The sequence below is a fragment of the Liolophura sinensis genome, chromosome 6 (assembly GCF_032854445.1).
Source record: "Liolophura sinensis isolate JHLJ2023 chromosome 6, CUHK_Ljap_v2, whole genome shotgun sequence".
Taxonomy (NCBI): domain Eukaryota; kingdom Metazoa; phylum Mollusca; class Polyplacophora; order Chitonida; family Chitonidae; genus Liolophura; species Liolophura sinensis.
In genome coordinates this window covers 5,316,757-5,344,338 of record NC_088300.1, presented here as the reverse complement: position 1 = coordinate 5,344,338, position 27,582 = coordinate 5,316,757, and the positions used below count along the sequence as shown (strand labels likewise).

Here is a 27,582-nt window from a genome sequence, read left to right as displayed (position 1 = left end):
ATGTCGGGTCATACCAAAGACATCTTACATGGTACTTGCATCTGCCTCGCTTGCCACTCAGAGCTTAGAGGTTAGGGTAAGGAAAATTGTCCTCAATGTGTTAAACCACACACTGCAGAGGACACCGTCGACTGCCTATTACCACTAAGGCCTCGATGAAATTTGAGAATCTGCCTATCTTAAAAGGAGTATCGCATTAAACCCGAATTTATTACATTGCCAGATTGAATCATTCGGTTTCTTGAATACTGATTATTCCAGCCTGTTGCGTGTGTGAAACTTACGTCGGTTTCTCCGCTGAACCCATGCATTAATGTAATATAATATCTATTTCATTACTCTTAATGTTTTCCTCTGCGAAACCGTGGCCTGTGGTCTTTTGGTTAGCGTGCTAGCCCAGCAGAATGACAAAGAAGCCTCTCACCACTGTGGTTGCCGTGAATTCAAGTCAAGCTTATGTTGGTTTCCTCTCCGGCCGTGCGTGGCAAGGTCTTACAGCAACCTTTGGGTGGTCATGGGTCCCCCTCTGAGCTCTGCCCAGTTTCCTTCCACTATAATGCGGGACACAGTCGTGTCAGTGAAATATTCTTGAGTATGGTGTAACACCAATGAAAAAAAAAAATAATAAATCTACAACACGCGAGATCTTTATTTTTTTATTTTATGAAAAAGAACAAAGAATCAAAGTCTGGATTGAGATAAAGTTTATTGGATATTTGTCGTTATTTTTGTTTTTTCTCTTGTGCCTTGTGGTAAGGTCCAAGCCTGCAGCTGCATGCCAGCAAGTTTCGTGGTCCATAATCTCACCCTCTATATTGTTAGTTCTCTTGAACATTTAACAATTTTAATAGATGTACTGCAGGTTTAATCTTTATCTTCTTTATTCTAAGACAGTTTGCCCAGATCCCCATAACAGCGCCTTTCACTTTAATCTCTCCCCATTGGCGACAAAGGCAAAGGGACAAAATTACAAAAGCGAAACTTTCAACACAGTTATACACAATGAAACATCAATCAAAAAAATTTATCCAATTGCTATGAAAACTAATATGGCTCTTCCAAACACTAGGTTTTCGTCCAAATTATACAATGGAAAAAAGACTTTAATAAAATCTATGGCAATGCAGTGTATTTGTGTAAAATAAAATACTCTTTCTGCATTATATTACCACTGTGCTATCGTGGAATCCATATTACAGTTCAGGATCTTTAAAAATAATGAAAGAAAAACATGCGCACGACAGTATTCCTATTAATACCCAGGCACCAGATTGACTTTATCCTACCATGATGCTCTTACAAGCCCAGCATATTTAAAAACAGATTTAGTTATGAATACTTAAGGGAAGAATCTTTTCAAATAATTTGTGATAAGTTTGCAGTCTATACCAGATTTATTATTAGTGCAAGAGCTCATGAACATTTTTAAAATAATTCGCCATGTGCCTTGAAGGGAGACAACTATACTGTGAAGGCCTATATCTCGTGAAAACACGCATAGCAGTATATCAAGGGTACAATATTATATCCCAGGGTAAACCAACTTTTAGTGAAAAAATAAATGATGAGGTAATGAACAGCTTGAACTTTGGAGAAACATGCAGGTGGCAGTGTGCCAGAATCACAATAATCTTTGTAAATTTGTGGTTGTCATGTATGTATGATTTCTTCTTAATTCGCAGAGTTACAACAAATAAACTTTCTGAAAAATTTCAAATGCATATACATGTATTTCATATTATAGGCAACCTGTACCATTATAAATAGGAACGGAGAAAAAATATGTACATCTACTTACACAAGCATGGAATCAATTCATTATATCATAATCACAAAAAAACACATGCAAGAAACCCAAAACTTGTCGCCAAATGCTAAGTGAAAATTTATTCAAAACTATTTCCTATGTCCTGAGAGGTCAAGAAACCATAAAAATACAACAGAGCAATGATATCCTCAAAAAGACTTGAGGACAAAATTCAAGGTTGGTCTTCAAATAGACTCTTATACAGCATGTCATTAAAAGTTCATGAGGTTTTGTTTTTCTTAACCATATGCAATTCAGAGCGTAAATATTCTTCGAAATATAATTTATGTATCTGGAGTATATTTTTTTCACTTTTTAAAGACGTCAGAGGAAATCAAGCAAAACACCGCCCTTTGTCAGCCAACCGACAACCCTGCTGAATCAAATTCGCCACTGAACCAGCTGCAGTTGGAAAATCCTATACGGTTAGCTATGGCCCTTACAAAGCAAAATAAAACCGTAGATTAAAAAAGAACAGTTGGTCTGATAACAATTATAATCACTTATAACAATTATATTCGGACTTGGGTCTTCAATGCAATATATTCACATTAGGTAGTAATGTTGCAAAAATAAATTTTGCAAACCAATGTCAAATTTTTCGTGAGAAAGTACAGCCTGTAGGTTGACATTTGTTTGCACGTGCACCCTTCCACAGTCCCAAGATTGAGTGAGTGCGTGCTTGGGGTTTATCTCAAGATTGTGATGAGGTAGGCTTAGACCTTCGTTGAGCTTGAGGATGCAAATTAGTCTTTGAAGAGATGAAACAAATCAATTTGATTTTGGAAATTTATATAATTATTTTCTCATTATCATATCTAGTAAATGCAAGATGGAAGATTTTCTAAGCAGGTCAACTAAAAAAATTCGGTGTCATATATACATGAGCATTTTGGTGTGGACATTTTGTAAATGTATTAATACGCTTATGGACAAGACTTAACACAGCTTCGTGATCATATGTGATCTCCTGGCGGTAGCACCTTCAGTTGCATGTTGTGGAATAAATGTAGTGCTACTGTTATTACATTCAATACCGCTGGCCTAGTTACAGCACAACCAGCAGTGGCAGAGATGCACTTCAAACTCGATCGTTGTGACACTGAAAACGCATGTATGAACTGTTAGCGATGTAAACTTTGTAGTGGGGTATTCTGGGTAAAAAGTTTGTGTACATCATGTGATGAATGTATGCATGATCTTCTCACATGAACAATAGACATGTTTAACATGTGGCTTTTATTTAACACCTGCGCCATGAATTTCCCCTCATCTCATTTGAACTTCGCGAAGATATGGCTGAAATGCTGCCGAAGTGGCGCTTTGGCACTGAGATTTCATTCTCACTCAGCAGGGTATGCCCCTATTAACTACGAAAATGACCATACTTTACTACACCTCTGATTTGTCAAACTTACATTTTAAAGGCTACCTATTTGGAACGCTAAGATTAGGATGAACGTGACCACATGACCTTGTAGGGCCTACTTGAGGTAACAAGCACAAATTCATACTAGCTGTGGCATCTGCAAAATGTCGATGTCACCTTGCACGCGTGATAGTAATCAAGTGAATAACATGTGTTTAAAAGATTGGATGTCAAAAATCCGTCAAAATAACCGGAGTTATTTACGAAGAGAGGTGAAAACAGACCTAAATGGTTAGACATTCTTTTATGGTGTGCTTGCTAACTCTACAAATCAACTTTAATCCTGAATTCTTACAAGGCAATGGAATGCTTTAGAGCAACCACAAAGACGATGTCGCGTCATCCGTACCCAATAGCCATCTGGTTATTTTCAAAACTGGGTTGGGGTGACGTATACGGAAACAGATGCATCCTCGGGTTGTAGAAATTAGTCGCGATTGATTGGTTAAAACTGACAACATGGCAGCGCTTTCGACTGACTCGATGAACGCAATTTTGCTTGTTTTGAGCTGCGATATCTCGGTTGCGTAACATCACAAAACTAAAAAAAAAAACTATGGCTTTAAAACTTCTTTTGCGATACTTTATCGATAACTTTGGTATAGTGTTGCGTTTCCTTTTAAATCAATCACCCACAGCTGAAAGACGTTGACATTCCTTAGTAGGTCTGATCAGCGAAGAAATCACAGCCTGCTTGGACACAAGCTCAAATGTTATTGTTAAAAATGTTTTAAGAGCAATGTTACACAATCGTCACTGAAAACGTATTGATCAGTTTGATAATGCCGGGGTGTTTAAATAAAATAGCTCCATGACAATTTGAGAGCAATAACAAATACTCGGCAAAAAGACATCATATTTCATATTCGTATCATGTGCACTTCAAGAAGTTCTGTGTGAAAATGATACTTTAATATTAGCATTGCACAACCACTGAGCACATAATATAGAATTAAATAAATCTGTGAAATAATGTTACATAAGGAAGACCTGGTGGTGATAAGAAATTATGCATCAAAAATGTATTAACTAATAGGTTGTATTCAAAACAGCACCTGACAAATCATTAAATGACTTCATCTGTACAACATATACATCCATATACAGTGCAGCAATAATGTAAAAGGCATTTGTGCTTAGCGCTCCAGAGGTCAAAAACTTAACAAGGTAACTGTACATTATATACAATTATTAAAGGAGCACGATCATTTTAACATAATTACAAGCGCCAAAAATAAGCCAAGTCTAAGATTAAAAAAGGTGGTAAAAGTTAAAGACTATTGGGTTTATAGCTGCATAACTAATATTTCAAAAAATGCTTTAACAAGCAAAACAATTATGCACCAACGGTAAATGAAGTCAATGTTTGGGGCTTCAAATTCTAACTGAACAACAACAACGCTAGAATTTATGTACAAAGGAAGACATATTGTCTTCATGAACACAGTGGTGTGTGAACATCAAGGCAGTCAAAATGGGACACAAATGCACTCTATAACATAACATGTTATTATTTCAGTCATTAAGAGTGAACTTCTCAAGGAGACATGTATTACACAGATAAATATATGGCAGAGTTAACTCTCAGAATGCCACTGAAGTCTGAGCAATTAGAATTTGGCAGACAAAGGATGCCTAGGGTGTGCTGACAAAGACTCTTGAAGTCTTGGGCTGGCTGATGGAAGGTATGGCTTGGAGAGCTTTGAGAACTGGCTAGGAGAATTGGAGTTTTGGAAGGTTGGAGTTAACCACAAAGGAGACTTTCCAAGTATGGCATTAGAAAAGGGTGAAAGATTTGGGGGGCAATTCAGGGTGAAGTACAGTTCTGGAGGGTTATACAACTACAACTTTTGAATGGCTCTGAATGGTTGTAAAGGTTGGTTGAAGCTGAGTTTTGGATGGAGAGCAGGTTCTTACAGGGCTGTTTGACAAAGGGTCAGCTTTCCTGTAGCTCCGGGTGTAAGTGAGTGAGGATGAACAGAGCGACGTCGTTGTTGCTCCAGTAAGCGGTGTGTGAGGTGATGGCAGAGATGTAGCTGTTCTCAAAGTTACTTTCCCTCAGCTGATAGTCCAGACGATATTCCAGTTCTGTCAACATACATGAGAAAACCACAAAACTGAGGCTTGATTATCTCTTAGATTTGGCTCTAATTGCATAGGTCAAACATATGTAGCTCATTCAGTTGGATACTCAACTGGGGTTTCAAATCTTACTTCTACTTGTTGAAGTTGTATTTCCTTGTTGAATGAAATATATACATATATACAGGTTATCCATAGATATCTTCACCTCTTCAATATCTGTTTATAATCTGTATACTACCACTCTTTAGAAAAGATAATTTCCGCTACATGCTCTATGCAAGTCCACACAGGTCTGGAAGTAGTGAAAACGAGGCAGAGTCAAGGTAAACCACAGAGTTTCGCCAAACGTCGTGACAAAACGCCTCTGAGTACGCTGTACCATCGCATAAAAATGTTTTCCTCTATTAAATGAGACAAATGTACGTCTAACGTCTTTTGCTGCACAAAGTGTGAATGGAAGAATTACTGTAGGTGGAAAATACCGGGGTAGCAAATTTACATACCTGTGGCATCAATCTCATCTCCAGCCTTGGCTGTCATTTTGACAGGCTCAGCCTCCAGCTCCATAGCTTTCACCTCCGCCTCCTTGTCCCACTTCTGTATGACCTTCAACTCAGAGCTAACAGGCTCTGACGATTTTTTCCCAAAGCGTGACCACATACCAGCTAAGAAATAGAGGTTAAAAGAACATACATGTAAATGTAGGTCTTACTTTATTACAGATGATGTTTCAAGCATCTGATTTGAAGATCTAATATATCAACCTGCTCCAATCATCAATCCAACAGAATGTTGTGATTCAGGGACCACTTCATGTTTAACCAATGACAAATGATACTAATATCATTACACTTGAAATCATCATTGCTTAATACAGAGCTATGAGAATTACCTGCTAGCATGTACTAGACCTGGACAATAAAGAAGTGAAATGTTTACTCCTTTGATGGCGTTAACTTCTGCACAAAGATCACACTCCATTCTAATGGAAGGGAAGTATATTACAGTATTTTTATTTATTTATTTGGTGTTCTACGCCATACTCGAGAATATTTCTCTTATACATCTGTGGCCAGCATTATGGTGGGAGGATTATAGTATACTAGTGGCTGTGAAGATGTTACTGAAGTGGATGAGGTGCAATAGAGGCTGGTACAAAACACTCTTAACCACACTGTAACAGATGATAAATAGACGTATGTCAGTCAAACAGGTCTCAGGGACTGATCTACGAACAATGACACTTTGAACCAAGGGATTTATGTTTCCTGTGATATTTTCGGGAAATGGTCAGGAGCATGTACTCACAGAAGGAGAATTTCTGTTGTGTGGTTTGTGTGGTCTGAGTTGTCTCCACAACCATCACATCTGCATTCTCCTTGTTTCCTGTCTCAATTAAGTCTATCGTCTCATCAGTAGTAAGCTCTGTTGTCTTAATGGTCTTCTCATCAGGTTTGGATTTGGGCACGGTGAAGGCTTTGGCACGCAGGCTCGTGTATGCCACACGCTTTGTCTGATCACACCGGTGCACTTGCACTGGTAAGATGCTGTAGTAGTGCTTCATAACTAGCGGCTCTAAGCGATAGGCCTGCAGGAGAAACAATAAACGAGAGGGAAAGAGTACATAACAGATTAGAAAAGTAAATCAAAGCACTATAAAGTAAACAACTGAGCCTATATGTAACAACACAAAGTCTGATTCCACTGAGGCCCTGATAAAACACAGTGTTTTTGTTTTCAGTAAATTCAGATGTTATACAGTCAGCAGGACATATAGGGTGTTTTTTTTCTTGCGGATCCCTTTTTTTTCACTTAATTTACTTTTTATCCTTTATTTATTTATTACAATGTCCTCTGGACTCTTGATCAGTAGATTGGAATCATGAAGTCTGAGTCAACTTACAACAGGATCAGCAGGATGGTAGATGTTGAAGATGCGCTGACACTTGCTCTTGGGCAGGAGGATCTCTTGGGAAGCCTTCCCATGAGGCCTCATCCCTCTCAGGGCCAGGAAGACAGCCAGTGGGGAACCCAGGCAGAACAAGTTCTCAATCTGAAATACATGAACATCATTAGCTTGTATCTGACAAGTTAGCTGATGAACCCAATCAAGAGTCTGCAGTATGAAGTTGTATGACAGAACGAATGGATCCATCACTGTAGATGCCACAGGAGAAACTTGTTGGTCACTGACTTCACTGTATATGTATGTATTTATGTTTATGAGGACTTCGAACGGCAAAAATCCTTCACTGGTCCAAAAGCAACTACACATATATTTCCTTTTCAAGCAAAACCTTCACATTCTTGAACGCTGTGGTAAATACATCAACTAATGATGCAAAAAACATGAGAAAACATGCAGAAGTAGTCTTAATCTCATAATGTAGCTTAGATGTACATGTAGTTCTCCACAAATTTTTCACAAAGTGTTTACAGGATGTACATGTAGTTCTCAGCTTTCACAAAGTGTTTACAGGATGTACATATAGTTCTCAGCTTTCACAAAGTGTTTACAGGATGTACATGTAGTTCTCAGCTTTTACAAAGTGTTTACAGGATGTACACGTAGTTCTCAGCTTTCACAAAGTGTTTACAGGATGTACATGTAGTTCTCAGCTTTCACAAAGTGTTTACAGGATGTACATATAGTTCTCAGGTTTCACAAAGTGTTTACAGGATGTACATGTAGTTCTCAGCTTTCACAAAGTGTTTTACAGGATGTACATGTAGTTCTCAGCTTTCACAAAGTGTTTATAGGATGTACACGTAGTTCTAAGCTTTCACAAAGTGTTTACAGGATGTACACGTAAGTTCAGAATTCCATGTATGACATGTGTTCCTTAGCCATGAAAGGATGGTGGTATGCTTATCAAGAGAATTGCCACACTCTCCACAGCAGGGCTAGGATGACCGTACATTGCATTTTATTTATAATGCAGGTTCAAGGATGGCAGGATATCAGCAGGTATCTATCACATACATGTGTCTTTGTTCAATATGACAGGGGAACTTCTGCAGGGACAGGATGTCAGGACAGTACATGTACATGTTTGTAGCACTTTCATAGCACTTTCTTCAGCAGTGGCGAAGCACTTTCATAGCACTTTCTTCAGCAGTGGCACATAGGATCATGTGCATGGGATACAAGCATGTACATGTATGTGTATCACAATCATGATAAAGGCTCTCAGGAAAAAAGCATTTGTAGAAATGTGAAACAATGTCTATCTCAACTAGGGTCAATGGCCATATCCATCTTACAAAGCTAGTGGAAGGTAATGTTGTGAAGAACTTACATTAAAATAATATTAAAAAATATTTTTCTTCTACAGTATTAATGCTGCACCAGCTTTATAAGATGGTCTGTTCTGGGAAAAGCCTTATACTACTGTATCTCACACCTACAATTCCACAGGTACATGTACCATCACCATGGGACACCACACACAGGCTTCATCACCAAGTTCACAATCAGCTTCAGTGTGGAAACGTCAGACACTTACAACAAACTTTCCCCCGTCCTCAATTTACCATGCAAATTTGTAAAAACGAAACTGAATGCAGCCTGCTCAAAGAGAACATCCAAGAGTGCATGAAAGCAATGCTGAAGCACAGCAAAATCACATGCAGACTACCATACCTTAGAGCTTTTACTGATTGTAGAGAACAACCAGTAAAAACCAGGAAGAATCTGAAAGATTAAACTGTCCTAAATTAAGCCACAGTGCTGAGTTCATTTTACATTTTTAAGGTTTTGCTTGTGGAAACTATGAAGTTAGCCTTTGTGAAAAAATTATCGTAATGTTTTACCACAATCTTGTTCAAAGCACTAAGGCATGTCTACCACAGATGCATGTGCATGTAACTCCTTTATGACCCAACAAGGCAATACCACTTTTTGTTTAAACTCTGAGGGGCAGCTTAGTTGAACTCCAAAGAAAGGAGCTTTTAAACAGTTCAAAACTCAACATTAACCCCTTTTGAGTCTAATCTTTTAAGATCATCACTTGGATGCCTCAGGGTGTGCTTAGTGGAAAATTTCCATGAGATTAGATCCATGGGAGCATAAAAGCTTAAAATCTGATTTCCATCCAAAACTTTCCTGGGCCTATCATCATCTGAAATAATGGCACATGCTAAAAGTGACAACGTCCACAGGCAATGAGACATCTGTGATGGGCAATGATACACAGACCTGAAACTATGCCACACAAAGCATACATTTTTACCACACAAAGATGTCTTAATACAAAATATAACATAGATTTGGTAGCAAAGCTACCAAAGAGCTTGCCTGTAGGGGACACATGAATGCAAAACTGCAGCTCAATGCATAGAGTACCGAAATCGTGAACTTGGTAATTGATGGTAATTGATATGGTTACAGAGCATCAGCGATAGAAAATCACCCTAGTGTCATTGTGCTTTATATGCAAGTAAACCTTCAGGTCAATACATGCTGTACTTTTTGAGACACCAACCCTAACATTTTGTTTTTAACTTTGATTCTAACACACGATACACTAAGACAGGAATTTGGTAACTGACGATATTTAATATGCACACACCATATTAATGATTGAACATCCCCTTCCTGTTACTGTGCTCTACATGTGTGAAACCCTGATCTCAATACCTGCAAGACTTTTTAACATACCACTCCGAACATTTTAGATAGCACTGCTTTCCCTGTTATTGGACACCAATGTCGACGCTCAGGATATGACAAAAGCTACATCTATACGAGCTGAAAGCAGACCATTTTTGACACAAAGCATTATCGTCTCATTTCCCACCGATGTTCAGTTATTGGAACAAGAATTTTTTTGGCTTAATGTCTGAACCTGTTGAATTTAAGACCACTGATCATTCACAAATACATCGTAACTGGATTGGCAGAAGCACTTAGTCTGGAACCTTGGGTGTGGTTCACAGAATGTACACAGTTACCATGGTTACATCATACCTACATGTACAGTACTTGTTACCATGAAAGTCACATGGGCTTGGTGAAGCAGGCCAAAGAGTTTTACTTCACACACACATGTAAACTTGACTGGTATTATTTCTGTAAGCCAAAAAAAAAAAAATAGAATTTAGCCAGCTGACGTCCTGGCTAACCTACACATATAAGACTTATTCAGCTACATGTGGTTCATGCATATTGGACAGCTACAATATGACGGCCCACATCAAAGACTGTCCTTTTCATAATGTAAATAGTCCGCTACACAAAAACAGGTGTAAAGATGTTGTACAGTGTACAATGTCAGTTTAATTCTCAATACATACATTGCCCTTATAGGTACATATATAATATTATGTTAAATAAACTTGTCTGTTAACAGTTTAGTTGATGTTATCATTGTTAAAGGTTAACATGTATTTGTAATGTACTACTTTGTCTATTATAAAGGTTACACCCTTTAATACTACATTTTGAGACATTTTGAGAAGTAACTAGGCCAATGTTAATGTACATTGTAGTTATGCATACAGAAGGCACAAGCAAATCTTGGCATCTAGGTTTCACATTTCCAAAACGAAATTCCACCATGCAGATTTTTGGCAGTGGTTCCAAAATGAAGTGACTTATTTCTCACTTCCCAGACTCAAAACGTAACCCCCACAGCTCAATGACACTCTAAGCAAATTAGAGTATCCTATGTTCAGGCTGGGAATGATGAGAAACTGTGTGTACCTTTCTGTAGCACTGACTCAACAGCTATTGTAACTGGCAGAGCAAGTGCTTGTCATATTGTAAACCTTGAGAAAATAAAGTTAGCTAAATACATATATACATATATATCTTTGGGCAGCAAAAAGCAGGAGGTAATTCCAGTTTATTACTAATAAATTATCACTTTTAACATAATTTGATTTAATATGCCAGGAACATGTATGGTCCGTCAGAAAAGGCCAGCAATGGGTAGGTTAAACTAGAGACTACTTGTGTCAATATCTATAAAGATGCATGTATAAGTAAATCTGCTATGTTGGTGACAATCTGTACAGTGCTTGTTGACCACAGAGATGGCTATTAAGACACAGCCCCCTACACCAGGTACACCCACACACCTGTTAGACAGCCAACGCCAGCCAAACACCTAAATCATATACCTTACTGGGGAAACTAGTATTAACTAGATTTCGCTACAAAAAAAAAGAACAAAAGAGGATGAGAACTCGAGCATTGTTACCATCACTTAAATAGCAAGTACATACAAAGTAAATCCATATCAGCATCTAATTCATAACTGAAGGTAATGCCAGTGGTTAGCATGCTATTACAGCCCAAATAATGACCCAGGAGCCTCTCACTAATTTGGCTGCTGTGAGTTCAAGTCCAGCTCATGCTGGCTTCTTCTTCAATCGTACATGAGAAGGTTGGTCAGCAAAGTGCGAGAGTTCTGGGCTTCCCCGGTCTCTGCTCGGTTTTCGAAAACTATAATGCAGGTCATTGTCATATAAGTGAAATAATCTTCAATACAGCATAGAACTCCAATCAAATAAATAAAATGAAAGTAACCCCATGTCAAAGAAGCCACAAAACAAGTTTTCCAATATCTAAAACAATTTTTTGATTTAAAACAGTATGCACAATGCCATGTCCTGCATATCTGATAATCAATAATTTTTGCCACATCAAATCACTCTCTTATGTTTTTGAGCAGATCTGTTGTAAACACCAGCAAATGAGTCCTTGCATGACATGTCTGAAATGATACTATTCTATGCACTACATGTAAGTACATGAATTTCAACAATACTGTACATAACTCTGGCTCAATGCCTCTATATCTAAAACAAGTATGGAATTAAGCAGAATAACATCTTTTCAAAACCTTTTCGGAACTTACCTGAAATGCTAGATTAGCTTTCTGCTGTCTGTCATGTAAGGCGGTCAGCAAAGCCTCCAGCTCTTCCACCCTACAACAACAACAAAACCATAAGGCCAAACAGACATACATGCACATGTATGTATATATATGGCTATGTTTATGTAGAAACATAGCCCTGTATGTAAGTATTGGCTTACCCTGTACTCCTCAGTTATCAGTGTGCTGTCCTCAACACACTGTCGTTATTCACTGTATGATGTGGTTGTCCATAATTCCTGTCCATTTCTACTGTTTAGTCATGTGCTTCACTCTGCAAACATGCACTGTGCCAGAACTTCCTTGTGTAAAAGGACTAACACAACTCATCAGCCATGTCTGACAGTGTGTAAATGTTGTAGATGTTCCGTGGATGTTCGCTTGGCAATACTCAGCCGGCCACACCTTTGGCTTTATCTGAATAGGGCTCCATATAAGTGTCATGTACAAGGAGTAGTTTCAGCTCAGTGCATGCTTAATTGCCAGGCAGAGCATATCACAAAACTGACATACACCGTGCGTAGAACTGAACAGATTACAGACAATGATGTCATGGAGTGGACAAGGCTTTTATATTAAGGACAGCACACTGACAACCAAGCATGCTTGCGTATAGGGCTGGCTATGTTTCTACATCAAATATAAGTAATTTTCATACATCACATAACACTACATCTCAACGTACAGACATAAATTACAAATTCCTACAAAAGGACATTCAAATTTGTTGAAATAAAAAAAAACATAATTACGTTGGGTGAGAATAAATAAAAACAACGTGAAGTCTTCATACCTGGCTTTGGCCTTGTCTACCTCTGCCATCATTTCTGAAGAACCACGGGCATATTTGGACTTTTCATCCTGTAACCAAGAAGTTTACGAGTATTCAATCTCTTAATCTATCATGTTGGAGGGTATTGGGGTGTGGGGTGGGGAGTGGTGCGTCAGGGAGTTGGAGGACAACAACATTGACTGTGTCCCTCAACAAATCAGTTAGTACACAACATGTTCACCTCCTCAAATAATTTTTTATCCTGGTTTTTAACTTGATGGATTTGCTTTGGTTGGTTTATGTTTGATAACAGGTAACAAGATTAACACATATTTTATTAAGAAACCCATGTATTGGTCACTTAAGGCTATCCTTTCATTCCATTCATAATAAGCTATATCCATAACAGCAATGAAAGATGCAACATACATAGAATAGCATATATGGCAAATATAGCCTTTACTTACAAGAACATCTGTTAGAAACTGGTCATACACACGGATGGGGTTCCAGCCTGAGAGAATGTCATAGGTGATCACAGCACCTGAGGGTACAAACCGTACACAGCACTGAGGACTACACAAATATTACATCTTAGCGTTCATTACAAATGTACATGTAGTCTGTGAAGATTAACTAATTCAATACCCTACAGGGATTGAAAATCATCCAAAATTTATTTGTATATAATTTATTTATATTGTATATAATTTTATATAATCCATTTCATTTATCTGTATATATATGTGTATGTACATACTCCCATCACAGAAATAAAGAATGTTTCTTGGTCATAAGCATGATGAGTCTCCCGCATTCTCCTGTTCCACATCATGCCTACCATCACGGTTAGGTTGTACAACAATGGTACAAACAAGAATTGTGTCATATTTTTACCTAATGAATGAGCAACAATTGAAACTTTCCCACCGCTGGACTCAAAGTATGGATGTCGCTCACAGAACATCTTGAACAATCTGTTCAGTTCCGCATACAAACCACGAGTGATCTAAAACAAATATTTAGCAAACCGTTGATTTTAGTCAATGAAGGGCTCCGACCATAGCTATTAAAAAAAAAAAATTTTTACCTCTATTAACACCTCTAAGTGTTAAGGCATTGGTAATTGTTCAAAAGAATCAACTTAAACTTAACCTTGCCCGGTTTCTAGCAGTGTTATTGGTAAAATGTTTTGTTCAGCATTTCAAACTGAAATGCCGAAGCAGTTACTTCCACCATGCATTTTGTCAAATACTACCCTGGAAGTTTCAATATTACCATATTAAAGTAAATTGATAACTTTCAGCAGACTCCTCGCTTAAATGAACTATGATATCATTTGTTTTTGAACTGACATACATGTAATAGACAACTAAACAAGTGCTGTAAAAGCCTTACCTCTGATCTGTAGAGTGGACTGGTATAATACAAGATATCCATGGCACTGCTGTTTAACATGGTTCGCAGACCTCTAACTTTTTGTGGCGTGATAGACTCAACAATATCTACATAAAAAAGACAAGACTGTAGGAAAAACATTCTTTTATGACTGGACAAATACACTGTTTTATACAATACCATACTTCCACTTGGTATCATTCAGAGTTTCAAAACTTAGCCCATACTTTCACTACATACTGTAGGTAGGTATCAAAACTTCAAATGCCTTGAGGCACGCTTGGATAAATAGAACATGATAAAACCGTAATTATATAGTTAAAAATAATTCCATCTGACTAACCTCCATCCAACGTTAGTGATGATCTCCACTCAACTGGAAGAAACTCGGCTCTTTTGTTTGTTTGGTCAAACTTTGGATAAAGTTTCATTTTTTGTTTATTTGTCGCATCTCTTAAACTGAAAAGACATTTTAGACAAGTTTGTAACCTCTGTCTACATGTGTATCTCCATACAGAGTTAAACCATCAGATATGAGTTGTGCATTAACCTCTTTTCTGATGTCTAAAAAAAGGATGGAAACTTGAAATATAATGAGTTTTTCTAATCAAACCAAATACTGATCTTTAGTGAGAAATTGTCAAATTGTCAAAGTGACACTTGCTTTATTTTGACTGCTTCACAAACCCTACTGGACAATAAGAGCTTTCTTTTGTGACATCCGACCATTTTCTTGTTAGAAAACTTAGTGTGCCAGATATTTTGGGAAAAAAATGTGCATTTGCTAATGAAATCAAATTTTCATTATCTACCTAGATTAAATTACTGTCTTTAAGTAAATATCAAACTCATACCTCTATGTATAATGTCACAATGATTTTGTAAAAGTTATAAAGTGTGCGGCTATGTAAATTTTAGGAACTCTATATCTTTTCTGGACAAAATCACGATAAGCAGATTTTTCTTCATTTGTTTCTAGCGGATACTCATCCTTCAGAAAATTTTGGCTGATCTTGTGAAAAAATGAACGCGTCCAAAACTTTGCATTTGTACATCATAGCAGGATACCTAACAGGTGAACTCATATTCCCACATGAACAAAGGTTATTGGGCAAGAATTCAGCAAAACAATGTCTATATTTACTGTACTCATTTGTGTCTGTTTACAGCTTTAAGGTGAAATTGCTTAGAAATGTGGGGTAATAAATAACACCAATGTATTTCTAACTGTAAACGAACCTGTCACTGAAACTCTAAAAAAATGTCCTGCAGATCTCTGGCTGCAATGGACTGTTGCCTTTCCCATAGAAAATGTGGTTATTCACCACTACAGAAAACAAATGACCACAGGCAAAGCTCTTGCCATAGCTTTTAAAGTAAAGGGAATATTGGTCAAAAGACCAATTTGTGGAGATATCCAATGGAAAGGAAAGGTGGAGAAGCCAACAGATTTACAAACACAGGTTTGAAGCTAAAAATAGCAATGTTTTAAAGTGTGAAAATATAGCCAAGCAGCAAATCCATTGTATGAAAAAAAGCTCTACTACCATCAAAAGAAACTGACATATTGTTGTGTAACATTTTTTTAAGGTTTAATTCTTTATATTTAAACTGAATTTTACATTTTTTTATCTTTTCTATCTATATCACTCTTTTTCCCACCTTATTCAAAACGAATGCATAAACTAAAAACTCATCGCTAAAAATGACTATAAATGGTTATAAAAAGACAAGAGAGAAAACAGAATAATCTAATGATTGTCCCTCATAACCCCACCACTGGGGTAATAAGGGACAGTGGGAAAAAAATTTGAAAAATGACCATTGAAATCTGATAATGGTGACAGGTATTGGTAAGGCTGACCACACAGTCACAAAATGTCATGTGTTTTTATTCATCTTTAGTATTAGATACAGAGAAATCATCTGATAAGACTGAAAACCATCCCTTATTACCCCATTTTACACAAGTTTATTACCGATATTGAACATAATCACATGCACAGACAAGGCTAACATTTGGGCTATTCTAATGGAACAGCCAAAATTCAACTGGATTTGTGCTGATTGACATTTTGCCAGTTATAGCCTCTTTAAGTGCTGGCACAAAAAGTATCGTTTTAAGGCTTTTATGTGCTACTGAAAGTACATTTTTACAAACCAAACTTCTGGTGAAATACAATACGAACAGCTTGAGGATCTAAATCTGGGGCCAAGTATAAAAGTTTTGTCAAAATACAGGACTGCAATACAATGCCTGACTTACTGTTCCATAACCTGTAAGTGCAGAGATTTCCTTTCCTTGTTTTAACAATTGTGTTCTCAATTTTAAGTGAATGAAATTTCAAATTCTGGTCCAAACAAAATTACCTACTTGTTTCTGCCTATTATTCATGTCAACAACAGGGTTATGATGTTAAAGTTAACAGAAATGAACAATTCAATGATTCACACAATTTTTAACTATGCTAGAATGTAATCATGTGACTTACTCATTGCTGCAGCGAACTATGCTGCCTGTATCCATCTTCTGCCCTATACCATGTATGACAAAGACAAGATGGTTGATATCTGCTGGTTTGTCATCCATGATGGCCTCATAACAATACCCTCTCTGGAGGCGTGTCCCAGCTACAACACAATGAAACGTTATTTTAACATGTACTGCATTGCTAGTCTAAAACACAGCCTGTCAGTTCAAACGCTCAAGTCAAACTATACCAAAATGAACCATAATCAATCATTTTACTATCTGTATTGCATGGGGAATTAATAATTACATATAATGTATATGGTATTTCTTCAAATGTCTTTGAAACCATGAACTCTTACATTCCATTTTATGCCCAATTTCAATTGACTTTAAAATAAGCTTTTTTAAATTTTCAAGTTTGATTTACATTCATCTCCATGCATGTTATATGATTTACTGAACACAACAATTAGTTCTTATGATAATCTGGTAATTAAGTCACACCAAAAACTTCAACTTTAAATGCTGTGTGAAGGGTCCGTGCTGAAGATGAAGGCAGATGATGAGCAGGCAATAATTAATGCATGGCAAAAGAGCATTTAGAAGTTACATATGAACCAAAACTTCAAAAAACACATTATAAAGTAAAACACTATATAACTTTCAACATAATAAAACTACTAACTGGAAAGAAAATACAAGTATAAAACTGAAAACAAACGTAACAAGTAATAAGAAACATGTAACGTGTAATAGATGAACTGTAGCACATGAACTGTAGCATTCAAATTAATACAGCAAATGACACTACAGACTGAAGCATGTCCAGGAAACATAACTTGTATCCCTACAGATGTATACTGTAATACCGCCCTGACCCTCCCTCCCACTCACCCACCTCCACAACACCACCCACCCACAACCCTACTTCTTACCACACCCACACTCCAGCGAACTACATCAAAGTCCCAACCACACCTACTCATTATGTATTGAATCCATCCAACACACCCGATGTCCCCCCCCCCTCACTTCTCATAACAACATTACTATTCATTCCATTCCAATTGTGAAAGACTGAACAATTGTTACCAATGTGTGGGACATCAGGTTGACCATTTGCAACAATGCTGCTTATGACTGGTCAATTGGGAGTTCTTGATGAACAGTTCAGAAAGGTGTATTCCTTCCATTGGTCAACCTTTACACATACTCTCCTCTGTATTACATTATACATGTAATACATATGTGTACAATTCTCTCACATCAAATAAATATCAGTTAAACTAAGAATTTTATTACCGATTTGCTAATATCGTAACATAGGCATTTACACGTAGTTACCATTTGGAGATCTTGACCTTCTGTTCCATTGTGAATAAGCTTTAGAAACGACTTAACTCTAAGAAAATCTTAACATAATAATCCCTTGATCCGTAAAGATAAATCTGCAGAGGTACTTGTAGATAAAGTCACCAGATGAGTGACAGTTGCTAGAGAGATTGATATGAACACTGCATGACACTTGACAGCCCTATACATAGAAAGTACACATGCAGCCCAGTATTCTCCAAGTCAACAATTCACATGTGTTTCAGGGCTATAACACTGCATGATACATGTAGTTCTTTTAGGCAAACGGTACACTTGTATGTACAGCTGCTCGCTCTCAGACAGTGGATAATTCCCACATGCTATGTATTATCTTTGTGAATTTAACAGGGCAAAATTTGTAAGAATCTGCAAAGGTATACAATAATCCAATATGACTAAACCATAAATGCATGGACATTATTTCAAGCACAAATACCATACGTGTACACGTACTGTATGCCACAAAATACAAAACTTTTAAAATGCAAGAACAGAATATACTGTAAATGAAATTTGTCTTCAAACAAAATAAACTTATACCTACACACATTTAAGGCATCTAGAACCACTGGAAAAAATAAATGAACGTTGTGAAAAAAAAAAAACAGTAAAATTTATATACATGACTTTAATTAAGAAAACGGTATAAAATAACAAAATACAATGAACAACTTCAGAAAAAAACCCCATCTTAAATGTATGAATGACATAAACAAACTATTAATGTACAAGCAACGTATATTAACATTAAATAACAGGAACACAAATACATGTACACCGTCATTATGGTAACACATTGCAATTGGATTTAAAAATGAAGCACTTGAGAAAGGATAGTTCTTGCATAGCCCATCTGTACAGGCTCAAAGGAGAAACTTTCAACTCCAATCAACCTATCAATAGTCATTGTGCTGTATAAAATTACTTAATCTATACAAATTGTAAACGTACAAACATACATACAGTGTATATACTAGCTCTACATTCCTCTACACCTTCGCTAATACTACAGTGTAGGGCTATACAACATTCTGTTTGGTTTTCTTGTAGTAGTTCTGCCAACACGCACCTCAGGCACTTCCTTCATGTCTCCTGTGAAAGTACAGAACAGCACAGATATGCGCTTTACAATTGCTGTGACCTTATAAGCAGTCAGCTCGTTGTCACCCATGTTAAGATGAAAGATTAGTATTTGGTCCCATTTAAAATTTCATCATGATGGATAGGTTTGGTTTTAACATGGGCCAACGATCTTTGAGGCCGGCAATCTCAGGGAATGAAGATAAGGTCACCAAAATTTGTGTTGGCCTGTACTTTCATGGGAGACAAGAAAAAGGTGCCTGAGGTGCAAGTTTGCACACTCCAAGAAAACCAAATGGAACGTTGTACAGGTCTACCCTGTAGCACTGGAAGGTGTACAGGTATGCACAGCTACATATATATACTACTGTTTTCTTTCATTAATGCTCATGTATCTGTGTTCCTTAAGCAAGCAAGCTATATAAAGTTACAAAAAAGCAAAAAATTAACTGAAAATTAAATCATACATAAGGATATACACACAAAATATTGTTTAAAAATTACGGAAAAGATTTTATTACTTGATCTAAACCTTGAATCAACTGGTTGTAGTGCCCCTGAAATAGACAACAAGGAAGCAATCAGAGATTGCAAAGATGTATGTCCCATTCCCCCACTGAAAAATATAAATATAGCACAACTGCACAGTGTTAATATATTTTTAAGAGACTGAGAGCCCTTTTGTGCCAATACGCAACCTGCATAAGTCCCGAATGAATGAAAACAAAAAAAAAAGAGGTATGGAATCTATAACAACATGGACAAATGCATGGCAAGACATACATCATTTTGGATCATTTTCCACACTTTTTGTGAGTTCAAGAATCCGACGCCTCATTACCTCATTGGTGAAAGGCTACAGTTTGACTGATTTATTTATTTATTTGATTGGTATATTATGCCTTACTCAAGAATATTTCACTTATACGACAGCGGCCAGGATTATGGTGGGAAGAAACCGAGCAGAGCCCAGGGAAACCCACAACCATCTGCAGGTTGCTGTAGACCTTCCTAAGTACGGCTGAACAGGAAACCAGCACAAGCTGGACTTCAACTCACAGCAACCGCATTGGTGAGAGGCTCCTGGGTCATTACGCTGCACTGGCAAGCTAGACCTCTCAGCCACGTAGAGGCCCTGTGGAAGGCTACAGCAATCGTCTGGTGATTAGACCACTTGAACACAAAGGGTCTTGTGTAAGTTTGAGAATCCTACATGTACGCCATATCTTACCCAAGATACACATATATTAAGCTGTATGGGCAAGTGCAAACAACAATTAGGAAAAAATATAAAATATTAAAAATATAATGCATCATTTCAGGTTATCTTGCACAACTTGTGTTTAAGAAACATATGCCATATGATACCATATCATAGTCAAAATATGTCTAGCACAAATTTTCTAATGAGTGGACTGGAAAATATACTCAGGGGCAACTCCTAAAACCGATAAAAATGTGAAAAAGTAACCTGACGGTGCACAACTGCAGGTCACTTTGTAAACTTTGTGTGACTTTGCAAATCCTATGCCAAATAATAACCGAGATATGGCTTGCACAAATTTCCTCTGAAATACTGATGGCCCTGCAAATATCCACCAGGGTTGAAGGCTCTTAAATTCAATGAAAATGTGAAGAAGTAACCAGATGGTGCACAACTGCAGGTCATTTTGTAAACTTTGTGTGACTTTGCGAATCCTATGCAAAGACATAGCTCACACAAATTTCCTCTGAAATACCAATGGAGTGCAAAATATGTGCAAGGGCAGACAAGTCCTAAAACAGATCGAAATGTGAAACAATAACCTGACCATGTACAACTTCAGGTCATTTTGAACACTTTGTGTGTGCTTTGATAACCCTATACCTAATAATTGTCAAGATAGGCTCCAATTTGGGCTTACAGACGGGCAGACAAATGGATGGAGTGACTGCTATATGTCCCCACTCATTAAGAAGGGGAATATAATAAAGTAAAAGGGGATGTGACATTTGCCATTCTGTACATTACAGCAATCAGCCTTCTACACATCTCACACACCTTTTCCAGGAGTTCATCATTTAACAATGAGCTAGAAAACCAGACACGAAAATCAATTCTAACACACTTTTTGCCAAATTCTCACTCTCTGCCATACACTACCTCGAAATATGCTTTAAATGTCAAATGAGTTAAAAACTGGAACAGAAGCTGGTCTCAATTTCAAAATTTCTCACTGAAGACAAAAAACATAAGTCAATGGATAAAAAGTCTCCTTTTTTTAATCTTAACACATTACAACTCTTCTAAATTGATATCTTTTTCCCCCTTTCTAATTCCCAAGGTTGAAATGGAACAAATGGACTGCATTTGAAGCAAAATGAGGGTACAGAACTTAAATAGTAAAAACATATGCTATATGAGGTTCAAACAGTAGCATATCTAGGACTTTCCCTTCACAAGTTATTAACACAATGGCATGTACAAAACAATATCTGTCTCAAGTGAATGACATGATCTGTGCATGTCATGCTTTGGGATTTTCAGTATTCCAGATAAAGCATCTAATAATGCTACATATTATATATATTACAACACAAATTTATGTACATCAAATTCTTTCTCAATCATTTTACACACAAAAATAAACTTTTGAAGGAACTGTGCTACAAAAAAGTTCATATGGCCAGAAAAATGCATTTTCTGCTGGCACAACAGTTGACGTAGCAACAAAGTGTCAAAGAAACAGTATATTCAGGGTCTATGAACAAGCGTTCATGTACCTTCCAACAAAAGGTCAACGCCATACTGGCTACATTTAAATAGTATATGCTTGATTTGACATGATTGTTTACATGTACATATGCCACTGAAGAAATACTGGTCATATTAACCGAGCAGTGCACTGTGCATGCTTGTTAATGAATAATTATAATCAAAATGTAGACCACAAATAAAACAGTTTGTTTACATCTGCAGACTTTTGGACACCTTGATTATTTCACTGGATACTTGGAGCCGCCTCTACCAACAAACACATACATTCTGATGCTCTAACAGGGCTTCTCCATCATTGTTCATGTTAGAGTGATAAAGTGGTCTCATATCGTATTTATAGCAAATGTGACTATGCCCAAATGTGACTATGCCCAAATGTGACTATGCCCATCAACACTATTTATTTTTACTTACATTTCTGAAATCCAAGAGATTTGCTGACGTGCCTCACAAGTCTGGATGAAGCTGACTCACTGAACATGTATATCTCCTCCACACCATTCCAGTCAACATAGTAATTGCGAAATTTTATGTTATGTATCACTGTGAAAAAAAAATTGCACATAATAAATCAGTGTCTTAAATCCACATATATAGGGAAAGGAATTTTTTGGGATTTTTTTTAAATTTCATAAAAGGAACCTAGAAATATACATACAAAGAAGCCAAACTGAAAATCACTATTTCTGTAACCCGGCCACCTGTCTGGTTATGGGCAAGGCACAGATATGATTTTCTCCTGTGCATTCAACCACTTTAAAACATGTATGATGAATGTATACTGTGTATAAATATCAGACTCTGAAAAAAAGAGAGGAGTTTTCTAACACCTTTCTGGTAACTGGCACATTAGTGATTTCTACACTTACAAAACCTGTCATACATGTTAGTGAATTCTGTACTGCCTGAAACAGCCAGCAAACAGACTGATAAAAACATTACAGAATGAAATCTGCTATAATGTCATTTTCAGTACAAAAAAAGGCATTTTCCAGTAATCTTAACACAATTGAAATTTGAAGATATCTTTCTAATATGACAACTGTTATTACAGTAACACCACACTTTACACATGTTTACACTTCCTGTCCAGTGATGGAAGGTGAGTGAAGGTCATGTACTACATGCATGTACCTATCTGAGATGACCAGCATCATGAAGTATTAGCTGATCACCAGAGAGGGAGGACAATCTGGTTATTAAAGTTAGCCCCACAGGCACCAAACTATCTATGTGCAGCCCAACGATAGACCAATACATTCACACAAGCTTTTACTCCATCCATTTTTCTTCACTGTTGCTGACATCAGAAGACTGATCTGCTTTAAGGCTCTTTCTCAATTAATTAATCACCACACCACCAGCATGAAAATACAGCTACATGTATATGTGATGTGCATGCTGGCCTACTGAATGGTACATTCCATCAGTTCCAACCATGTGATACCTTAAAGGAGAAGAAAATTTAAATGCCAATCAAATACCGTTGAAAAGAGTATGCTTTTCCTCCCAGGTGCATGCCATAAAAAAAAAAATTCTAATATGTACCTCAAGTTGATAAATTATAAATAAAGTCAGCGCCAAAATCCGCTGTGAGCGACTCCATTTTGTCTAAGAACTAGTCCTGAAGTCTTCTGTGTTGGGAGAATTGCCGCCGAAGTGCAGTTCGTACATTTCTGGTAGAACTCTTCTTCCCAGAAGGTAACAAACAGTACAGTTCGTTTTCTGCTTGACGATTGGGAAACCGGAATGTTCGACGTAGGTTCCGAGTTTACATGAACAAGCCGGCAATTTCAATGACTGTCATTGGCTGAGAGGCAACACACGCCCAGCATAAATTACAAACTGTTAAAGATGGAGGATGCAATGGACTCAGCAATTTAAGCCAGCTTTGCCGTTTTCAGGCATTACATGTATGGCAACCAAAGATGACAAAATTATGCAGCAGGCGCCACCAGATAGAAAAAAATGTGCTCTTTTCAACCTATAGTGTCATGTTTTTAGGTTTTCTTCTCCTTTAATTGCATACATATAGTAACTCATAAACACATTTACTTTATTATTTATAATTTACTTGACTGGCACTTTATGCTTTACTCAAGAATACTAAACACACTGATGACATCCGCATAGCTTAGTCTGTCTAATGCAGAAACGTTGCTACACAGTACATATACATAGTACAGTACATATTAATACTGTAAGTACGAGCTGAGGCATTTGCTAGCCATCTGACACAACCAGGACCAATGATAATAATAAAAATAATAATAGGAATATTGTACCTGAAGTACATGAAACATCATTTTATTAACTCCCTCTTAAAGCCCCTGCATATATGATCAAGTGAGTTAGCTGCATGTGCAGCTTTTTGCCAAATGATCATGACATGCAGGGCTAGAATTTAAGTAGAAAGCCTTATTGGCCAGCAGGACCAGTATACTCAGAGTTCTACTGGTCCAACCATAGGTTTACTGGTCCTGACAAAATGAAAAGGACACGCTTGATACCGCGCTTTAATAAAACGGCTCATTTCTTTAGAAATTAATCATTGGGTGTTAAGAGTGAAAGTCTTGCTTGAAACAAAACAACTTGTAAATTTTGCATTTACAAATTACATGAGCTCATAAGTACCGTATTTCAGCTTAAGTTTCATCTTTAGCATGTAAAATCCACTTAGTGCAGCACAAGTAGAAACCTTAAAGTAACACTTATGGTGCTAACACATAACTTTTACTGAAGACAAATTAATCAAACTAAGTCAATTAAAACAACGAGAAATCCATAACAAGGGCTAATGTATTTGCAGTAACTGTAAGCACTATACTTCAATTATGACAGCAGACAGTGAGCTGCTGGTCATTCAGGCTTAACTGGATAACCCTACGGTGACTGGTCAGTCACGAAGTGTCAATTAATGGATGCCTTTATTTTCACTCCAAATATGCACAGTTATAAAACACAACATTTGTGCTACATTAGTCTACTTAAATGATCGTCAGTTAATCTTGCTTTCTTTTCAGGAGGCTTAGCTTCGTCTAAGTATCACCACATTGCGACATTGTTGTTGTTGATTTATTGCCGTGGTTAAAGACATACAAATCGATAATTTGTACTCAGCATGTGTACGTGATACGATAAACATACGATGGGAGATGCTGATTTTTTATCGACTGTACTCGCCTTCCAGTCAGATCACCTTTCCGACACGCCCTATACATAGCTTAGGAGTTTCCGCACTTGAAACTTCCTTTTCATAATGATGTCGACCGGAACTCTTCGTACACCGCTTGGGTGTTTCCGTGTACCAAACTGCGACCAGTGTGGAACAGAACCCCACTACAAGGGCGACTGTTTCTTTTTCAGCAAGCCGCACTCCATGTATGAGTGACATTTATGCTGCCAATGTGCAAAAAAAAAAATTCACGTCCCGATTTCTAAATAACACAAAGACTTATCATTGAAAGTGTTTGTAGTTTCTACTGGCCCGTAGGACCAGTGCTTTGCAAACTCTACTGGTCTGACAGAAAATCCACTGGCCTCGGACCATGGGACCAGTGTTAATTTCGAGCCCTGGACATGGCACCTTGTCTTTAAACAGTATACAGGACTAGGTATCATGATAAATGGGTCAGATATAAAGATGAAAGCAGCTACTTTATCTGGAACAAGAAATATGTAGATATAGACAAACATCTAAATTACATACCTTGCTTTTGGCCTTTAACAGCAATAGTGGGGAAGTCTTCAATTTTTTTACCAACAAAGTGTGACAAATGTTCTGTTTCTATTTGAACAGCATGCCCTTCATCTATTGGCTGCCATGTGCCATCATAAAACCACATCCCTCGCATTACTTCAGTCACATCACCTAAAATTAAAATACAACACTGACAGAAAGATTTTATGACTTGGTCCACATGAAGTTAAAGATTTTTTCAGTCAATATCCCTTAAATTTATGGGAAAACTTAAAATATGTTTTCTTACAAGTGGTTTATTTAATGTGGCTGTAATGGATGTGCAAATTACAAAAATGTTCACTACAAAAGATAGTTATGTCACTGAATTTATCTGTACATAGCAGGTGTACCTGCCTGTCAATCACACACTATCAATTACTGGGAATCAATGAAAACACAATACAATTTAACTTTCCATGTTCCCCTTTAACCCTTCCCCTCTCACATTCTATATACATACTGTCACAATTAAGTGTACACAGCTGGGCAAATATACAGTTATATCTAAATCAATCAATATACCAAAAGATTTGATGGTCAGTACCTGTCCAGTAAACTGGATAGCATTTGCGGGAGATGACATCACACTCATAAAGCCCTCCTCTTACCAAAATCATCTCCACATTACGATCATTAGTCCCACCGATACCATATGCAAATTCACGGTATTTGCATTCAATTCTCAATGAATCATAACCAATAAATGGAGTCCATTTTTTATCCCCTTCTTGTCGGTAAAACCATCGGATTTCTTCTGGTCTTAATTCTTCAACGTATTCCTTTTTAGGGTAGAGATATTTTTTCGCATGGGGAGGAGGTGGTGAGGCGGACGGGGGCCGGCTGCCTGTGGATGGGGAGCTACTTCTGCTGGATCTTGACACCTCGCCTTCCTCATTTTCCAAAAATTCAAACTCATCTAGTTGAGGGTACAGGCTCTCCCCGCCTGAAGGGATGGCCGCGTTGTTGACGCTTGTACGACTGTCACTTGACGCCGGCAAATCCATTCTTCATTCTTCTAAACCACAGTACGTTTGACCGTGTTCACCGTGTTACAATTCTACTTACTGTTACAGCTGAGAGAAACAACCTTTAACTATATGCAACAGTATGCTCATCTAATGACATTTCGCTTCACACTCACAGCTTGACGTTCTACTAAACTTCCTCGTCACCTAGTTCGCACGTGACCTACAATCTGTTGCCAAAAAATAGCAGTACTTTCGGATTTATTTTATTACACCTTGCACCCTTTATATTTCTTACATGAGATTAAACCGCCAAAAAATCTAAAAATATCTGTCTTTTAAGGAAAGAACTCTTTTCTGCACAAAGAAATAGATGTTTTTTTCAACAAGTTATTCTGCGAAGTTGCGGCTGAAAGTTGCTGTTCGAGCCTCGTACATTTCCGTCGTCTGCTGGAAAGATTTTATTTGATGACCTCCTTGAAATCTTTTCCAAGGATTTCTACCAGTACGAATGAATTAGTTAGTCACTGGATATATATTCGAAGAACAACTTGATCAGATGGTCGTGCCCTGGTATTATCATCTGTTTTACTGAATCAAACATGCACACAGGTTACTTTGCTTTCTTCTGTGTCTTGCATGTGATCATTTATTTTACTGTTGTGCCAGTGTACCAATCACTGGATGACGGGATTTATTTAGACGTACATGATGAAACCTGACGAAATTCTATAATTGAAAAGTATACGATATTTGATTCAAATGCTGTCCTTTTTTAGCATATCATATTTAAATTTCACATCTATATAGACAGGCTA

At 37.3% G+C, this 27,582-nt stretch overlaps 1 protein-coding gene across 4 annotated transcripts; it reads right to left on the bottom strand.

Annotated features, from left to right (window-relative positions):
* Positions 1–728: 728 nt before the first annotated feature.
* On the bottom strand, positions 729–26,970 carry LOC135466326 (phospholipase DDHD1-like). 4 transcript variants are annotated; one of them, XM_064743757.1, is made up of 16 exons: positions 26,344–26,970; positions 25,767–25,928; positions 22,472–22,600; positions 19,821–19,856; positions 18,764–18,787; positions 16,865–17,003; positions 14,716–14,831; positions 14,373–14,479; positions 13,872–13,983; positions 13,442–13,518; positions 12,996–13,063; positions 12,185–12,254; positions 7,225–7,374; positions 6,630–6,909; positions 5,825–5,986; positions 729–5,324 (listed from the first exon to the last, which is right to left on the bottom strand). In XM_064743757.1, the coding sequence occupies exons 1-16, from the start codon at positions 26,801–26,803 to the stop codon at positions 5,173–5,175; spliced, it is 2,244 nt and encodes a 747-aa protein (XP_064599827.1). In that variant the 5' UTR covers positions 26,804–26,970; the 3' UTR covers positions 729–5,172. The 4 variants fall into 4 exon arrangements, with proteins under 4 accessions (XP_064599827.1, XP_064599828.1, XP_064599829.1 ...); XM_064743758.1 differs by having other exon boundaries at positions 18,764–18,778; XM_064743759.1 differs by lacking the exon at positions 18,764–18,787.
* Positions 26,971–27,582: the final 612 nt, after the last annotated feature.

Excerpts from the sequence above, each read along its gene's own strand:
- LOC135466326 (XM_064743757.1), bottom strand. The coding sequence starts at position 26,803 with ATGGATTTGCCGGCGTCAAGTGACAGTCGTACAAGCGTCAACAACGCG. Across the intron at positions 14,832-16,864 it reads ATAGTTCGCTGCAGCAATGA|TTTAAGAGATGCGACAAATA; the intron begins GTAAGTCACATG and ends ATGTCTTTTCAG. Across the intron at positions 5,987-6,629 it reads ACAACAGAAATTCTCCTTCT|CTGGTATGTGGTCACGCTTT; the intron begins GTGAGTACATGC and ends TCTATTTCTTAG.